Source organism: Colossoma macropomum, unplaced genomic scaffold (genome assembly GCF_904425465.1).
Source record: "Colossoma macropomum unplaced genomic scaffold, Colossoma_macropomum, whole genome shotgun sequence".
NCBI lineage: Eukaryota > Metazoa > Chordata > Actinopteri > Characiformes > Serrasalmidae > Colossoma > Colossoma macropomum.
The window spans coordinates 38,595,706-38,611,645 of record NW_023494788.1 but is presented as its reverse complement, the minus strand read 5'-3'; the positions used below and the strand labels follow the sequence as shown (position 1 = coordinate 38,611,645).

The window sequence follows — 15,940 nt, the reverse complement described above, 5'->3', positions numbered from 1 at the left end:
ATTATTGATTTTCAAAGAAGGCCAATAGATGTCTTATGACCAAACAAGGTTACAAATGATAAAAAAATCATGTGACTGTTTTTAGCCAGTGAGTTTTCGCTTATGAAACCAGGCAGTGAAAACAGGCCGAGGCTTCAGTCTCTAATTTCCTTTCAAACTGTTTTACTGAAGTAAGCATGTGTTTGTAGATGATGGCTGTACACAGGATTGGGATTATCATTTTATATTTCTACAAAATATGTAAGCTCATAAAATTACAAAACACCACACATTTTTGTAAGTATGCTTGAAATTTTATTCAGATTTTATTACTGACCTAGACTGAACGTTTTACAGATTCTGCTCAAGCAGTGAGAAATTCTGAGCTGTTGGTTGTCTCAGCTGAGCCCGGTAAAGCGGTCACTCTCAACTGCCCACCTGTAGAGGACTCAGATGCAGATGTTAGGATGTGGTACAAACAAAGACTGGAGCATGCACCACTGGAAGTGGGATCAAAGTTTAAAAACAGGGACTCAATAATTTCAGCTCCTTTCGATCAATCAAGATTTAAAATAGACAGAATTGCAAGTGGCATTTCTCTCAGTATTGAACGTGTCACTAAAGAAGATGAAGGAATGTACTTCTGTGCAGCGGCTGGAGAGAAAACAATGAACTTTTCTAATGCTACATTCTTAGCTGTCACAGGTAAGATTTGTATAGTACTATTGTTTTCAAAGCTCTTAATGTGTACAGTTCTTTAATATATATGCAAACACACTGTTCAAGCTGTTCCAACACTGTCAATTTTCTATTTTCCAGGGCAGTCAGACATATCAGTGCTCCAAACTCCAGTACGGGGGTCAGTTTATCCAGGAGAGTCGGTCACTCTGCAGTGCACAGTCCTCTCTGAGATCGGAGCAGCAGAACTCCAAGTGCTCTGGTTCAGAGCTGCTGCAGGACAATCCTTTCCTGAAATCATTTACACTCATCAGAACAGCAGCAGCCGGCAGTGTGAGATCAGCTCTTCTACACACAGCTCTGTGTACAACTTCTCCAAGAACATCCTCGACCACCACCATACTGGAACTTACTACTGTGCTGTGGCTGCTTGTGGGAAGATCATTGTTGGAAATGGATCAAGAGTAGAATTAAGTAAGTATTTCCATGTCCTTTATGCTCTTATATGTATACGTTTGAATAATTAAAAATTCAAAAAAGTTGGGACAGTGTGTGAAATGCTGATAAAAACAGAAAGCAGTGCTTAGTAAATTCTGTTTGACTTGTATTCAGTTGAAAAGAGTATGAAAATATATCTGATGTTTTACATAGTGAACTTTATAAAATAAATATTTATTTATTTATTTTGTACTGTTTATTTACATACTGTGATGTGACTGTGTTACATCCTCTTTCACATTAACAACATTTTATAATCATGTGTGGAATGAAGACACCAACTGAACCAGTTTCAGATTTGTTATTTGATGCAATTCCATGAATTCTGCTTTCCCCCCACAGAGATTGTTCTGGGTTCTCTGAGTCTTTTGATGATATTATGCTTTGTAGTGGCTGAAACAACTAAAATCCTTGATTAAATGTTGCTCTTAAGCTTTTTTATTATTCGCTGATGGACTTTTTGGCTCTTTTTATACTTAAACATCTCTGTTTAAGATGTTTTTGATTATTTCTCAAAGTTCCTCGCCTTAAATTGTCCCAGTTTTTCTGTTGCAGCCATCAATTTCAGAATAAGCGTATATTTACAAAAACAGTTAATAAGATAAAACATTATACATTTATTTTTCTGCTGTTTTTGCTTGAATACAGAACAATCACTGCTTTCTGTTTTATTTACATTTTTCAGAATTTGGTTTCTATAATGTAGATCTTGCAGTTTATAAACTAATTTTTCATGGTTTGCTTGTTGTTAAGCAGTGCTTGCAGAGGTGTGCAAAAGTTTGGACAACTTAAGTCCAATTGTGTGTTTTGTTTTTCTAAGTGATAATAACACATTCTCTACAGATAACACATCTACAGTTGGACATTTTCTGCTGATTTTAGAAAATATTGTAACTGTTCACGAAATATGTTCTGCCTGTTTATTCTGAGTTTACTGGAATTGGATGCAAGGAGTGAGGAAGTAGCCAGAGATTATCTACCCCTCTCTGGGTGGAGGGCCTGTTGGTATATGGTGAAGCTGTGGCCAATAGTGCTGTATAAAAGCAGAATGAATTGTGCATAAGCTGTGTGTCCTTCTTTCCTAGCAGTAAATGCTACTATATAAAACTAATATATATATATATATATATATATATATATATATATATATATATATATATATATATATGTGTGTGTGTGTGTGTTCGTGTGTGTATGTCTACATTTTATGTTGTAGTATATATATTCCCCTTGTATGTGAACTTACTTTCACTTGGAAAATCAGCAAACTTTACAGAAACATTTTAATTATGTTTCTATTATTCTCTTTAAAAATCATTTTCTGCACTAAACTGTCATTTATTCCTGATCTCTGTTTTCTAGATGATCATCATCACCAGTCTGTGCTGGTTGTTGTCATGGGAGTGGCGCTGGGCTTGAGCTTAATGTGCAATATCTGGAGCTGGAGGAGAGGGAGCTGCAGTGGTCAGTTTATTCAGAAACAATATATTTCACAATTTATTATCGAATATTTCTAACACATTTTCCTCTCAATGCATTTCAAGGCAAAACATCTCAATCTGTCAACCACAATTTCTCAGAGGAGCTTCAAGTCCAGGTACATCATCATCATACTCATTTCACTGATTCCATAGAGGTGTCTGAAGCAGGTTTTTTTTTACTTTTTGATTCAATATTTAACATATACACAGTCATAGTTCATTATAGAAAAATGTCCACAGCCCGATGTCCAAATCCAAAACCACCAGTGACCCCATACGTGTCTTCTGAGTTTACATGTGTAATGTTGATTAATTCTTATTCAACAAACTGCTTAGCCTATGTAAGTATATATAAATATGTGTACATATAAGCAGCTTTAAATTAATGTTGGGCTAATTCTCTTGAATTATCCACTGTGATTTTTTTTTTTTTAATTTATAAAATATGACTGTGACAGTATATGGTCACTATATTTATTTCTGTTAACAGTTTTAATCCATTACTATTAAGTTATAGTAATATTATCACAACTGCTATAAATAAGTCTAAGGTTTCTTCAGTAATTGCTTAATAAAAAAACAAATGCTTAATGAATAAAAAAAAAACACTTTGGCAAATTCTATTAACATGTAATGAAAAAAGAATGTAAAATACATGTGCTTTACAATTTCCTGAATGAGTTCTTTGTGTGATCATTACTCTTGAAACTGCTTTTGAAATTTTCATATTAAATAACTTAATTTGACAAATTATATCTGTGTTTAGAATAGTAACAGTGTTGTACCTGAAGAATGGTAGCTCCTCTAGTTTTGAACCCATTATAGTACCACATATTATAAATCATCATCCTAAACAATAACTCCATGCCGATGATAATACGAAACTAAGGCACTTGCATGAAACTCTTAGCATCTGTATGTCTGTAAGATCACTTAATTTCCTCACTCACAGCCACAGAACTCACACAGTTTAAAATGATGCAGCTTTTTTGACTAAAAGAGTGAGTTTGTAGTACTGAGTTACTGAGTAATTCAACTTACTCACAAAATAATAGTTTTTCCTGAATGTAATTACCAAGTAGTTAACATTAATTACAGAATAATTCATAGTATTTACTGAATAATAAGTCTCAAGATTAATGTGTAAAATAGCAGCCTAGATATTGAGCAGTTTAAACCTCACTGCAGTTCTATGTGGTCTATTATAAACAAAGCTGAACTCCAGTAAACTGTTGATCTGTAACCACAATCTGAACACAAGATGTGACAAAAAAAATCACACCTTCAGATGACGTGTTTTTACAGCAGCTCATACACAGTGCAGCCTTTCAGGGTCAGCGGTCAGTTTTCTCACTTACAATAAACATTGGTAAACACTGATATTCACACAGATAAAATGTGTGAATCACCTTCTTTTTAGGACAGAAGGGTCCTGACTTTTTAGGACAACCGTAAATAAACAGAATAAAACAAAAACAAAGTGCTGTTTTAAATCCATAGCTTTCAGTTCCAGTTTTTTTTTTACTTTCAGTTTTTCAATCTGCAGCAATATTTTTACACACCTACAAAGTTCAGTCTTAAAAATTTGTTACTTTTCTTCTTTTCACAATCCCAATAACAAATTCAAATTCATCAGTTCAGAAAAACGTTTTTCACATCTCACACGTCCAGTTTTAGTACTTTAGTATGAATTGTCTTTTCCTTTAGGTCATTTAGCCATCTCTTATTATAAACTCCTTAAAATTCCATCTTCTACATCATCAGTACTTTTTCATCTTAGTGTGTTCAGCAATTGAGTAAAAAGCTCTAAAAAATACCAGTTCCTTATTACTGATTATACTGATTATTTTGCAGTTGTCCATTTCATTGTTGATCTTCTGTTTTCTGAAACAGGACTCTGACTCTGAGGAGTTTGATTTCACTGCATTACGTTTCTCTGAGAAGATGAAGAGAAGAGCGCTAAAGGAGAAAGTTTTCACCCGAGTGAGATTCTTCCCTGTTTCTGACTACAGAGCAATTCAGTAAAGCTGTATTACACAACAGGAAAGAAATCTTACTGAGTGAATGTAGTCATGTAGACTCGTAGTGTTCTATTCATATTTTTATACCATATTTTGTAGTTTTCAAGCAGTACACAAGATGACCCTGGAAGATTTGCTGTGTACACTGATTTAATCTTTACAAAATATTCATCTGGTCTTTTAGTACTTATACTTCATTTTTTTTTAAATTTACAGCATTAAAAACAAGCCAAACTAGAGATTTTAAATGTGAAAAATATGCCCAAAATCCAATCATTTATTGGGCTCTGCTGGACTCTGACTCTGATGTTTGTTACATGTTACATCCATTGTGTGTGTCTATTGTGCAAAGTTGATAATCTCAAGCTTCCTGAGGCTTCTTAGTAGACCTACTGCATTCACATGAAGAAATTAATACCTTGGATAAAAATGACTCTCATGTCATGACAAATTGGCCAAATTGGCAACACCTTTAGACTCAACTAACTGCCCTGAGAAACATCTACTCATTTTTATTTGCCCCATTAATGTACTCATGACATCATCCACCATGTCAGTAATTCTGTGAGTGGCTGTGTCATGTGAAAGGGGTCAAGTTATTTAGATGCTGTAGTTATAACCTGATGAGATACTGAGGTCAGAATTTAGAGGGCTGTCACTGACAGAGTGAGTGTCCAGACCTCCCTTTAAAAGCTGTGCAGTCTTTGACGCCCTCTACTGACAACGGCCTCTCAGTGCCCTTAAAAAAGGGGTGCTGAGCCAGATCTGCGTTTAGAGCTCACTGCCCTGGTCCCTGATATTGGACAGCTTTCTTCAGCTAAACAGACTCACCCATCTCACTGATAAATGATAATCTGGGGTTTTAGCTTGATCATACGTGGTATTTGCTCTGAAATGTTTGAAAACCAATGCTGTAAATCTTACTCCTTACTCTAGGCATGTTTTCTCAGATATAAACTGCATTTTTTATATACACATTAAAGAAGTTTTAATGCTGTTGATGGTGTTTGACTTATGTTTCACAAAGGTCAATATTTATTTATTAAACAAGTCTTAATTTTCCTTTACTGTTCTGAGGTCCAATGTATGTATTTTTATATGATGCACTAATATTGCATAAGTTAGACTACTTTTCACATTTACTGCTACTTTTTACATTTTATTATATATTTACATATTCACCATTAGAAGCAAATACTGTAATTTGTTAGTTATTAATTGTTCCAAAGGAACTTTAGTAACAGAGAATCAGTCATTACATATTTTAAAGCAACTTCGTAAGAACTGAAATGTTTCTGAAATCAACCTTTGTGGGGCTGAAGTGACCAGCTGTGGCCACCAGAAGGAGACACAAAGCCTCTTAGCAATCAGGACAACCAGCATCACCTGTGATTAGCCTACTTGAGGAAAATGCTCCCACTATTCCAGTGACAGCATATATGTGGGGACCAAGTGAGGTCAGTCGCGTCACTTCCTGTGTGGTGGATAGCAGGAACGTGAGAGACTGCGCAGACGCCTTAATGGCACACTTCTTCAGCGGGCTGTTCATAATACTGCACAGTTTGAAGGAGCTGAAAACATTTTTTAAACATGTTGAAGGAACAAAAAATATCAGAACTATTCAGCACAATAGTGCACTTTCACCATATCATGAATTTGAGTTACTACTTCCTAAATATAGTCATATATTTACATATATAGCAAAAAGAATAAATATTATTTACATTGTTTAAAAATGTTTAGTCATTCATATTATTAATATTTTTGACTGTATTATTAATGAATAACTAAACACATAACACAAATAAATAATAAAAGTAAACAATAGAAAAAAGATTCATGTTTATTACAGAACAATGTTTATTTTGAGGCTATAAGATGATAGAAAGGCCTGTTAAGTCCAGTCTCAGTAGAAGTGGACAGGGACATAAGATGATATTGAGCACCTGACAGTATCTGGTGCTCACTTGATAGTATCTGGTGCTCACCACATAGTATCTGGTGCTCACTACATACTGTAGTATCTGTAGTGCACCAAATCTGTACCTAAAAAAAATCATTTCCCTAAAAAAAAATACACCACATCCCCTATCCCTCCAGGGGATCTACCTACCTTTTCTTAGGAAGTATTTTGTGAATCAGACCTTTGATGCTCCCTTTCTCAAAGTTATTAATGATATTACTCATGCAATTTATAATATAAACGGTTTTATATTTGGACAAAGCTGCTGCAAAGTCTATTCTAGGCTTCTGCAGCTGGTGGGAAGAAAACTTGTGACACTGTGAGATTTGCCAGCCAATGAGATTTATCTCTTGAGCTTAATGTAGTTTGGTGCTTTAGTCAGAAGTTTCCTTTCCAGTTTACCTCAAATAAGCAAAGCATCTTATGATGATGATGATGATGATGATGATGATGATGATGATGGCTCCACTGTGGATTCTTTGTTTATTTCTCAACACAACATGTAAGTTAGGAACTCTTTTCAAAAGTATTAGATCCTCAGTTGCTATTAGTTTCTGAACTTCTGCTGCTAAAATGTTTTCATTTTTGTTTATAACTGTCTTCCTGTCCTTTTGTAGGTCCTGTTGAAGCCGTGGATCTTAATGAGAGAATGTTTATCTCAGTTACGGCTGGAGAAAATGTTACTCTGTCTTGCAATGTTGAAAAGTCTGAAACAAACACTAAGGTTTGGTTCAAGCAACAACTGGGGCAGGAACTGAAGGAAGTGGTAACAAAGTTAACTGACAAAAAAGCCATTTCAGAAAATTTGAAACTGGATCTAAACAAAGATTTTTCTCTGACTATTAAAGAAACTTCTGAAGATGATGAAGGAATGTACTTCTGTGGACAAAGTGATGGGAACACATTTACATTTTTTAATGTCATATTCTTGGCTGTGACAGGTAATCAAAATTTTATTAACTCATGCAAGTATTTTAGAATATCTTTTAAATTCAGAATTTTATTATTATAGCACCCAAAGTAATACAATATTGGGTAAAAGTGTTTTTTCATTTAAAATTATCAACACAATACCATGTTTAATTGTGATACATTGCAGCTGTAAACAAGATGTCTTTATTTAATTGACCAGATAAACCTCAGTTAAACATCTCAGTGCTCCAAACTCCAGAACGGGGGTCAGTTTCTCCAGGAGAGTCGGTCACTCTGCAGTGCACGGTCCTCTCTGAGATCAGAGCAGCAGAACTCCGAGTGCTCTGGTTCAGAGCTGCTGCAGGACAATCCTTTCCTGAAATCATTTACACTCATCAGAACAGCAGCAGCCGTCAGTGTGAGATCAGCTCTTCTACAAGCTGCTCTCTTTACGAGTTCTCTAAGAACATCCTCGACCAGCACCATACTGGAACTTACTACTGCGCTGTGGCTGCTTGTGGAAAGATCATTTTTGGGAGTGGAACATCAGTAGAACTTAGTGAGTAATATTTAAGCTATAGTTCATTGGTCATGTTTGTGATTGATGTTGACCATAGAACTGAACTTCATGTACAGTGCTGTGCAGAAGTTTTAAGCATCTGAGAAAATCATATTACTGTTTAGCATCAAGTGTTTATTTGCTTGGAAAAACACTAATATATATATATATATATATATATATATATATATATATATATATATATATATATATATATACATAACTAACAATTCAAGTACATTTCCTAATGTATTACCCAGGGGTGGAAAGAGTACAGAGAAATTATACTTATATATACTTATGTGTACTTAATAACTTGGAATGGAATCCAAATCCCTTGAATGAAAATAATAAAGTATCAAAATCTAAAAATATTCAAGTGTATAAAAAATCTAGATGTTTTAACAAATTACTTTGAAGTTTTCTTAGTTCATAGTGTATAACATGGTGGTGAACAGTTTAATGACCAGTGGTGTAGTTGAACATAAGCGCATGTTTATACTAGATTTTTATTGGGCAGTTTTTTTATGTGCTGATATGTACTTATATTGTATTTATGTTATAAATGCATGTACTTATACTTTTTATCCCAAGACACCTCACAGGTCCGGGTGAAGAAAACCATCACAATCGAAGTTCACAGAGTGTAATGTGATGCGTCAATTCCATGATTAATGAACAATTGTGATTGGTTCATCACCATTTTCTATGAATACCACCACCTCTCTCTCTCTCTCTCTCTCTCTCTCTCTCTCTCTCTCTATATATATATATATATATATATATATATAGACACACAATGAGTAAAAGAAAAAAGAAAGAAAAATGCAAGAAATGGAAATATATTGCAAATGAAATGTATAATATTCAATAAAATCCAATTATTTCAAAATAATACTTCAGTAGTGTATTAAAGTACAATTACTCAAGCAATTTTCAATCACTGGTTATATATAAGGTGTTAGGTTCTTTGTTCTTGTTGTGTCCCCCTAGAATTCACATCATAAAAATTCAAGATTTTTGAGAGTAGAAATATACAGTGTTATTCATTCATTAATTTGTTCATTTACTTCTTTATTTTCTTGCTTATTTATATGTTTATTTCTTTCAGAGGGGCCTGTGGATCCTGTTGTGATCTGTCTGGGAACAGCTTTGGGAGTGTGTTTGGTTGTGATCTTTGCTCAAACCTTTATAATCTGTAAAAGGAGAAACAGTGACCACTGCAGTGGTGAGTGGAGGACTTTACAGTCTTTTCTTTACATTATTCACAGTGTTTAATAGTTTTAACAACAAAGTAGGTGCAGTAAGTTAGTGTGGCAGAGCTTTTATCTTTAATTTCTTTAAACGCTGAAGTTTTATGTTTAAATTTGCAGACAGTCTTTTACAGAAAGAAGAGTCAGTATTTTTCCACACAGCATTGATGGCTTCAAACAAAACACTGAAAACACTGCCAAGCTAGTTTGTATTCTGTGAGACCAAATGTTCTCTAAAGGGTTTAAATCTGGACTCTGAGCAGGCCACGATCATTAAAAGGAATTTCCAGAAGGCCTATTTGTTTTACATAGGAGTGTATAAGAAAATGGTTCTCCACTAACTGAGCTGTAATAGTGTTTTCAGTAAGCCTGCCTCAACTGAACGAACTGAAAATGTCTTAAGCAAGACTTTGTAATCAATGCGGAACAGAACAGAAAACCACTGTAAGCTGAATAAGACTAGAATGATATGCTTTCTTTAACACATAAACACTGTACATACAATTTACCTTTGGACATAGTCTTCATGCAGTAAACAGGCTTCTGCAAACTTAATGAAAATGTGGTAAAAGTAGTGTAAACGTCAGCTTGGCAAAAAGTTGTCTGATCCAAACGAGATACTGTATATTCTTTTTCCACCACAGGGATAAATCAACAAGGTTCACCAGCAGAGAACACAACCAGTCAGGTAACACCTGTGTTCTGTAACACTTTCAGAAGATGCTGATACTGTTTAATCCACACAGAACTTACTGAACCTTTCGTGTTCTTTCTCACAGACTGCTGAGAGTCTGAATTACGCTCCCATCCATTTCAAAGAGAACAAACCCAAAACTGGACGAGTGAAGAGAGAACAGCCTGAAGACATTGTGTACTCTCAAGTGAGAAGCTCTAATGCTAAAGCTCATCGTTCTCATCGCTAGATCTCTTTCCTTTAGTGAGCAGTAGTGAATTTTGGGGATGTTTTTATTTTACTGTGATATTCAGAGCTGCACATGATCTCCAGGTTAGTTTTTGTGATCTTTATGTTATTTCTTTTGATTTTGGACTGTGAGGGTGTTTGTTGTTTCTGTTTATATTTACCAGGATCTACAGTAAAGTACTGTACTTTGATTAGGTTCCCACTGTACTGTGTGTAAACTGAGAATGTGTTCTATGAAGTTTATGTTCTCTTGTGTGAGAACACTGTTCTTAGAGTGTGTGGTGGTTATAATCTTTAACAGGTGGCAAACTTCATGGACGTGTGAATGTGATGAGAAATTGCTTTTTCATGATAGTCTCACACTTCAGTTACTTGGAGAACTGAAACTTATTTGGAGTTGTTTTGACAGTTGCAAATTTTTATGGAATTTAATACACAAACATGTCTCTTTTTTTCACCTTTACTCTTTCTAATGGTTTACTAATCATGTTCAATGTGCTTGCTGATTTTGTAATTAAAATAAAAAGTACTATAAATTATATAGATTTGTTGTTATTTTTATATGGCTGACATTGTGAACAAGGTGTTTAAATCATAAGCATCATTTATTCTGCAAAGAATGAAAGTTTGAGGCACCTAAAAAAAATAAATAATATATGCAGAAAATGTACCTTCAATTTTGTTTTATATTAAAAATTCTTAAAGATTTAAGAATTATGAAAATCTAAATTTCAGTACATTTACAGCATTTAGCAGACATCAGTGTTCACTTAATGTCTATGCAATTAGGAGTTTATAAACTTTGCCATTACGCTAGACGCCCTGTGAATAGAATTTCTATAGAATTTCTAAATACATTAGACACACTATCATGATAGGTCAGTTATCTGATCAAGTTACATTTTTTTTGTTGATTTTCTATCAAAGATGAAAACTTCTGGTGGTCTATAAGGTCGTGGGATGGTTGTTATGGTTGTCCCATTTTCTTATGCTTTAATAAATACTCCAGTTTTGGAAACTAATATTCTCAGAAATATTCCCTAAAAATGAACAACTTGTACTCTATAATTGTTTTTTTGAGTTGATTTAATAACTGTAGTTTGTTCTGAGTATACAGTCGCATGCAAAAGTTGAGCCACCTGGTCATGTTCTTGTTGATTTTTTCAAAGTAAAAATAAGTTACACATCGTCTATAGAGAACACACTTCTACACATGTTAATGCACAATTACTGTTTATTTGCTGAATTTAACACATTGGGGGAAAATATTACATAAAATGTAGTTTATGCAAAAGATATGCACATTTTATATTTTATTTGCCATTATATAAAAGAGAAATTATGAAGTACAATATTGAACACAAAATCATGCTCAAGTTGAGAATGAATTAAAATGTTTGCATTTATAAAATCAGCAAAATAGGTAATATACCCTGGGGGTGTTTAAACTTGTGCATATGACTGTATATCGCTGCTGTCGGAACAAAACCTCATATCTCCATTTTTGCCATTTTTCAGTTTTTGACATGCTTTGAAAGTACCTGTAGCTCTTTACATTGTGTGCATATTTCATGATGAATGGATCAAAAGAATTTGCCCAAAATGACTTGGAAAATATCTGGTTCCATTGACTTACATTAAAAGTAAAGTCGTATTTTTCCTTCTCCTGTAAAGTTACCATTTTGGAGATTTTTATCTGACAAAATATATGTATATATATATATATATATATATTAAACACAAGAAATAAGTAGGATAATTAGTAATAAATTAACAAATAATATGTTTTTGTAGCTCTAGTTTCAGTGCAGTTAGAAATAGGTATTAAATTAGATTTCTCAAGTTTCACTGGGCTTTAAAACCCATTTAAATATACATTTACAGTCAGTGATCTTTCACTGCCAAACATAGTGATATACAATTACACACAGGCATCTTTCAAACCAGCCTATGCATGTATGTGTGTGTGTGTGTGTGTGTGTGTGTTTGTTTGTTTGTGTGTTTGTGTGTGTGTATTTGAACACCAGTTGTCCATGTGACTTTTTTCAGCCAATGAGATTCAACTTAACTTTAACCGGGCAGCAAATATGACTTGATGCTTTGCTCAGTTATTTTCATTCCAATGTTTTTCTTCTTCAAGTAAACATGTGTTTGTAGATGATGGCTCTACACACGATTGGGATTATCATTTCATATTTCTACATGATATGTAAGTTTGTACATATGTTCATTTTTATTGATTTATTCATTTATTCTAAAGATGTTTTAGGCTGATCTTTGTTTTACAGATTTTGCTCAAGCAGTGAGAAATTCAGAGCCGTTGGTCATCTCAGCTGAGCCTGATGAAGCGATCACTCTCAACTGCACATTGGAAGGCAACTCAGGGGAAGATGTTAGGATGTGGTACAAACAAAGACTGGAGCATGCGCCACTGGAAGTGGGATCACAGTTAGAAGGAAAGTCGGCCATGATTTCAAAACAATTCAACATTTCAAAAAGATTTAAAATGAACAGAATTGCGAGTGGCATTTCTCTCAGTATTAAACGTGTCACTAAAGAAGATGAAGGAATGTACTTCTGTGGATCAGCTAGAGAGAACATGCTGGAATTTTCTACTGCTACATTCTTAGCGGTCACAGGTAATAGAACAGATTTCCTCTTTACTGTTCTCATTGTTCTTAACATGTAAGATTTCTTTTACAAAAAGCCCCAACAATGCATTATAACTGTTGAATCTCTGTTACATGAGTCCGTTCTCAACTACATTGTTATTATTGAAACTAATGTGAATATATCCTGTAAATCAGCAGTTATCAGTTATCACACTTTACATTCATAAATTACACTAGTTCCTTACTATGCTGTTAATATGCAGTTATTATATTTTAATTGCACTGTTAATATTGAGGAATTCTTGCACTATCTGCATTTTCTAGGGCAATCAGACATATCAGTGCTCCAAACTCCAGCACAGGGGTCAGTTTCTCCAGGAGAGTGGGTGACTCTGCAGTGCATGGTCCTCTCTGAGATCAGAGCAGCAGAACTCCGAGTGCTCTGGTTCAGAGCTGCTGCAGGACAATCCTTTCCTGAAATCATTTACACTAATCAGAACAGCAGCAGCCGTCAGTGTGAGATCAGCTCTTCTACAAGCTGCTCTCTTTACGAGTTCTCTAAGAACATCCTCGACCAGCACCATACTGGAACTTACTACTGCGCTGTGGCTGCTTGTGGGAAGATCATTTTTGGGCACGGAACATCTGTAGAACTGAGTAAGTGTTTCTGTGTACTTTATACTCTTATTTGATGTATAAGTTTGAATTATAAATTTCAGTTCTAAAAAAGTTGGGACAGTATGTGAAATGCTAATAAAAACAGAAAGCAGTGATTAGTCAATTCTGTTTGACCTGTATTCAATTAAAAATATATTGACATATTTGATGTTTAATGTTATAAACTTTACAGATTTTTGTCTGAATTCCCTGAATTTTTTAATGGAATTATGCACCATAGAGGGTAAAATACCTAAAATCCTTAAATGTTCCTTGTTGAGGAGCTTTGTTGCTTTATTTCAGAAGGTCCCATTATTGCTCATAAAGGAGTGAACCTTTCCTGGATGCTCATTTTATTTCTAAGCATGATTACATCACCTGTTTGATATGTTTTGTTGAACATTTAAAAAAAATTTCTAATCTTAAATTGCCCTGTACTAACTTTTTGGAACTTGTTGCAGCTTCAATTTCTCAAGCATATATTCACAAGAAACAATACAGATGATAAGACATCTTGGTGTTTTTGTTCAAATAAAAGTCAGAGCAGGTTTATAAATCACTGTTTTCTCTTTTTAATTGTATTACTTACAGTGTCTCAACTTTTTTTGCAATTTGAGATTGATTTCTATGTATGTGGATTATACAGTTTAACATGTATAAAATGTTTCTTACAGTTGTATGAAAAATTTGAACATCCTGTCATGTTATGTTTTTTTGATTTTTCTAGGCAAAAATAGACTTAATCCTAATTATCAAATCCACTTCAGACAACACACTTAAAAAGGCCATTTTGAGGAATCACTGAATTCAGGTGTTCCAGTCACTTCCATGGCCACAGGTGTATAAAACCAAGCACCTAGGCATGCAGACTGCCTCTACAAACATTAGTGAAAGAATGGGTCGCTCTCAGGAGCTCAGTGAATTCCAGTGTGGTACCGTGATAGGATGCCACCTGTGCAACAAGTCCAGTCATGAAATTTCCTCGCTACTAAATATTCCACAGTCAACTGTCAGTGATATTATAACAAAGTGGAAGCAATTGGGAACGACAGCAACTCAGCCACGAAGTGGTAGGCCACGTAAAATAATGCGCAGAGGTCACCAACTTTCTGTAAAGTCAATCGCTACAGACCTCCAAACTTCATGTGGCCTTCAGATTAGCTCAAGAACAGCATAGAGAGCTTCATGAAATGGGTTTCCAAGAACGAGCAGCTGCATCCAAGTCTTACATCACCAAGCACAATGCAAAGTGCCGAATGCAGTGGTGTAAAGCGCCAATGGACTCTGGAGCAGTGGAGACGTGTTCTCTGGAGTGAAGAATCATACTTCTCCATCTGGCAATCCGATGGAGGAGTCTGGGTTTGGCGGTTGCCAGGAGAACGGTACCTGTCTGATTTTATTGTGCCAACTGTAAAGTTTGGTGGAGGGGGGATTATGGTGTGGTGTTGTTTTTCAGGATTTGGGCTCGGCCCCTTAGTTCCAGTGAAAGGAACTCTTAATGCTTCAGCAGACCAAGAGATTTTGGACAATTTCATGCTCCCAACTTTGTGGGAACAGTTTGGTGAAGAACCGTTTCTGTTCCAGCATGACTGAGCCCCAGTGCACAAAGCAAGGTCCATAAAGACATGGATGAGCGGGTTTGGTAGGGAAGAACTTGACTGGCCTGCACAGACTCCTGACCTCAACCCAATAGAACACCTTTGGGATGAATTAGAGCGGAGACTGCGAGCCAGGCCTTCTCACCCAACATCAGTGTCTGACCTCACAAATGCACTTCTGGAAGAATGGTCAACAATTCCCATAAACACACTCCTAAACCTTGTGGAAAGCCTTCGCAGAAGAGTTGAAGCTGTTCTAGCTGCAAAGGGTGGGCCGACATCATATTAAACCCTATGGATTAAGAATGGGATGTCACTCAAGTTCATATGCGTGTGAAGGCAGATAAGTGAATACTATTGGCAATATAGTGTAGTTTGATTGGGGTGCTCAAGTTTTTGCTTCTAAAATATTCACAAAAAAGGTATAATTAGCTTTCTAGTATCCTCTTAAAAAATTTTCTACACAATTTATCATTTATTCTTGATCTCTCATTTTTTTTTTCCTAGATCGTCCAATGCATCATCTGCATGTTCTGGTTGTTGTCATGGGAGTGGCACTGGGCTTAAGCTTAATGTGGAATATCTGGACCTGGAAGAGAGGGAGCTCCAGCGGTCAGTTTACTCAGAAACATTCAGTACATGACACATTTCATTTACATGAGGCTGAATTTCTAACATGTTTCTCTCTCAATGCATTTCAAGGCAAAACATCTCAGTATGTCGTTCACAATTTCTCAGAGGTGCTTCAAGTCCAGGTATGTTACCATCATTCTCATTACACTGAAGTGTCTGAAACAGTTCAAATGG

The 15,940-nt window shown here is 35.2% G+C and overlaps 1 gene segment (V, D, J or C); it reads left to right on the top strand.

Annotated features, from left to right (window-relative positions):
• Positions 1–614: 614 nt before the first annotated feature.
• Positions 615–10,281, top strand: LOC118806336. The segment is given in 4 exon segments: positions 615–684; positions 799–1,131; positions 9,203–9,319; positions 10,124–10,281. Coding segments are annotated over 4 exon segments (528 nt in total).
• The last annotated feature ends 5,659 nt before the right edge of the window (positions 10,282–15,940 follow it).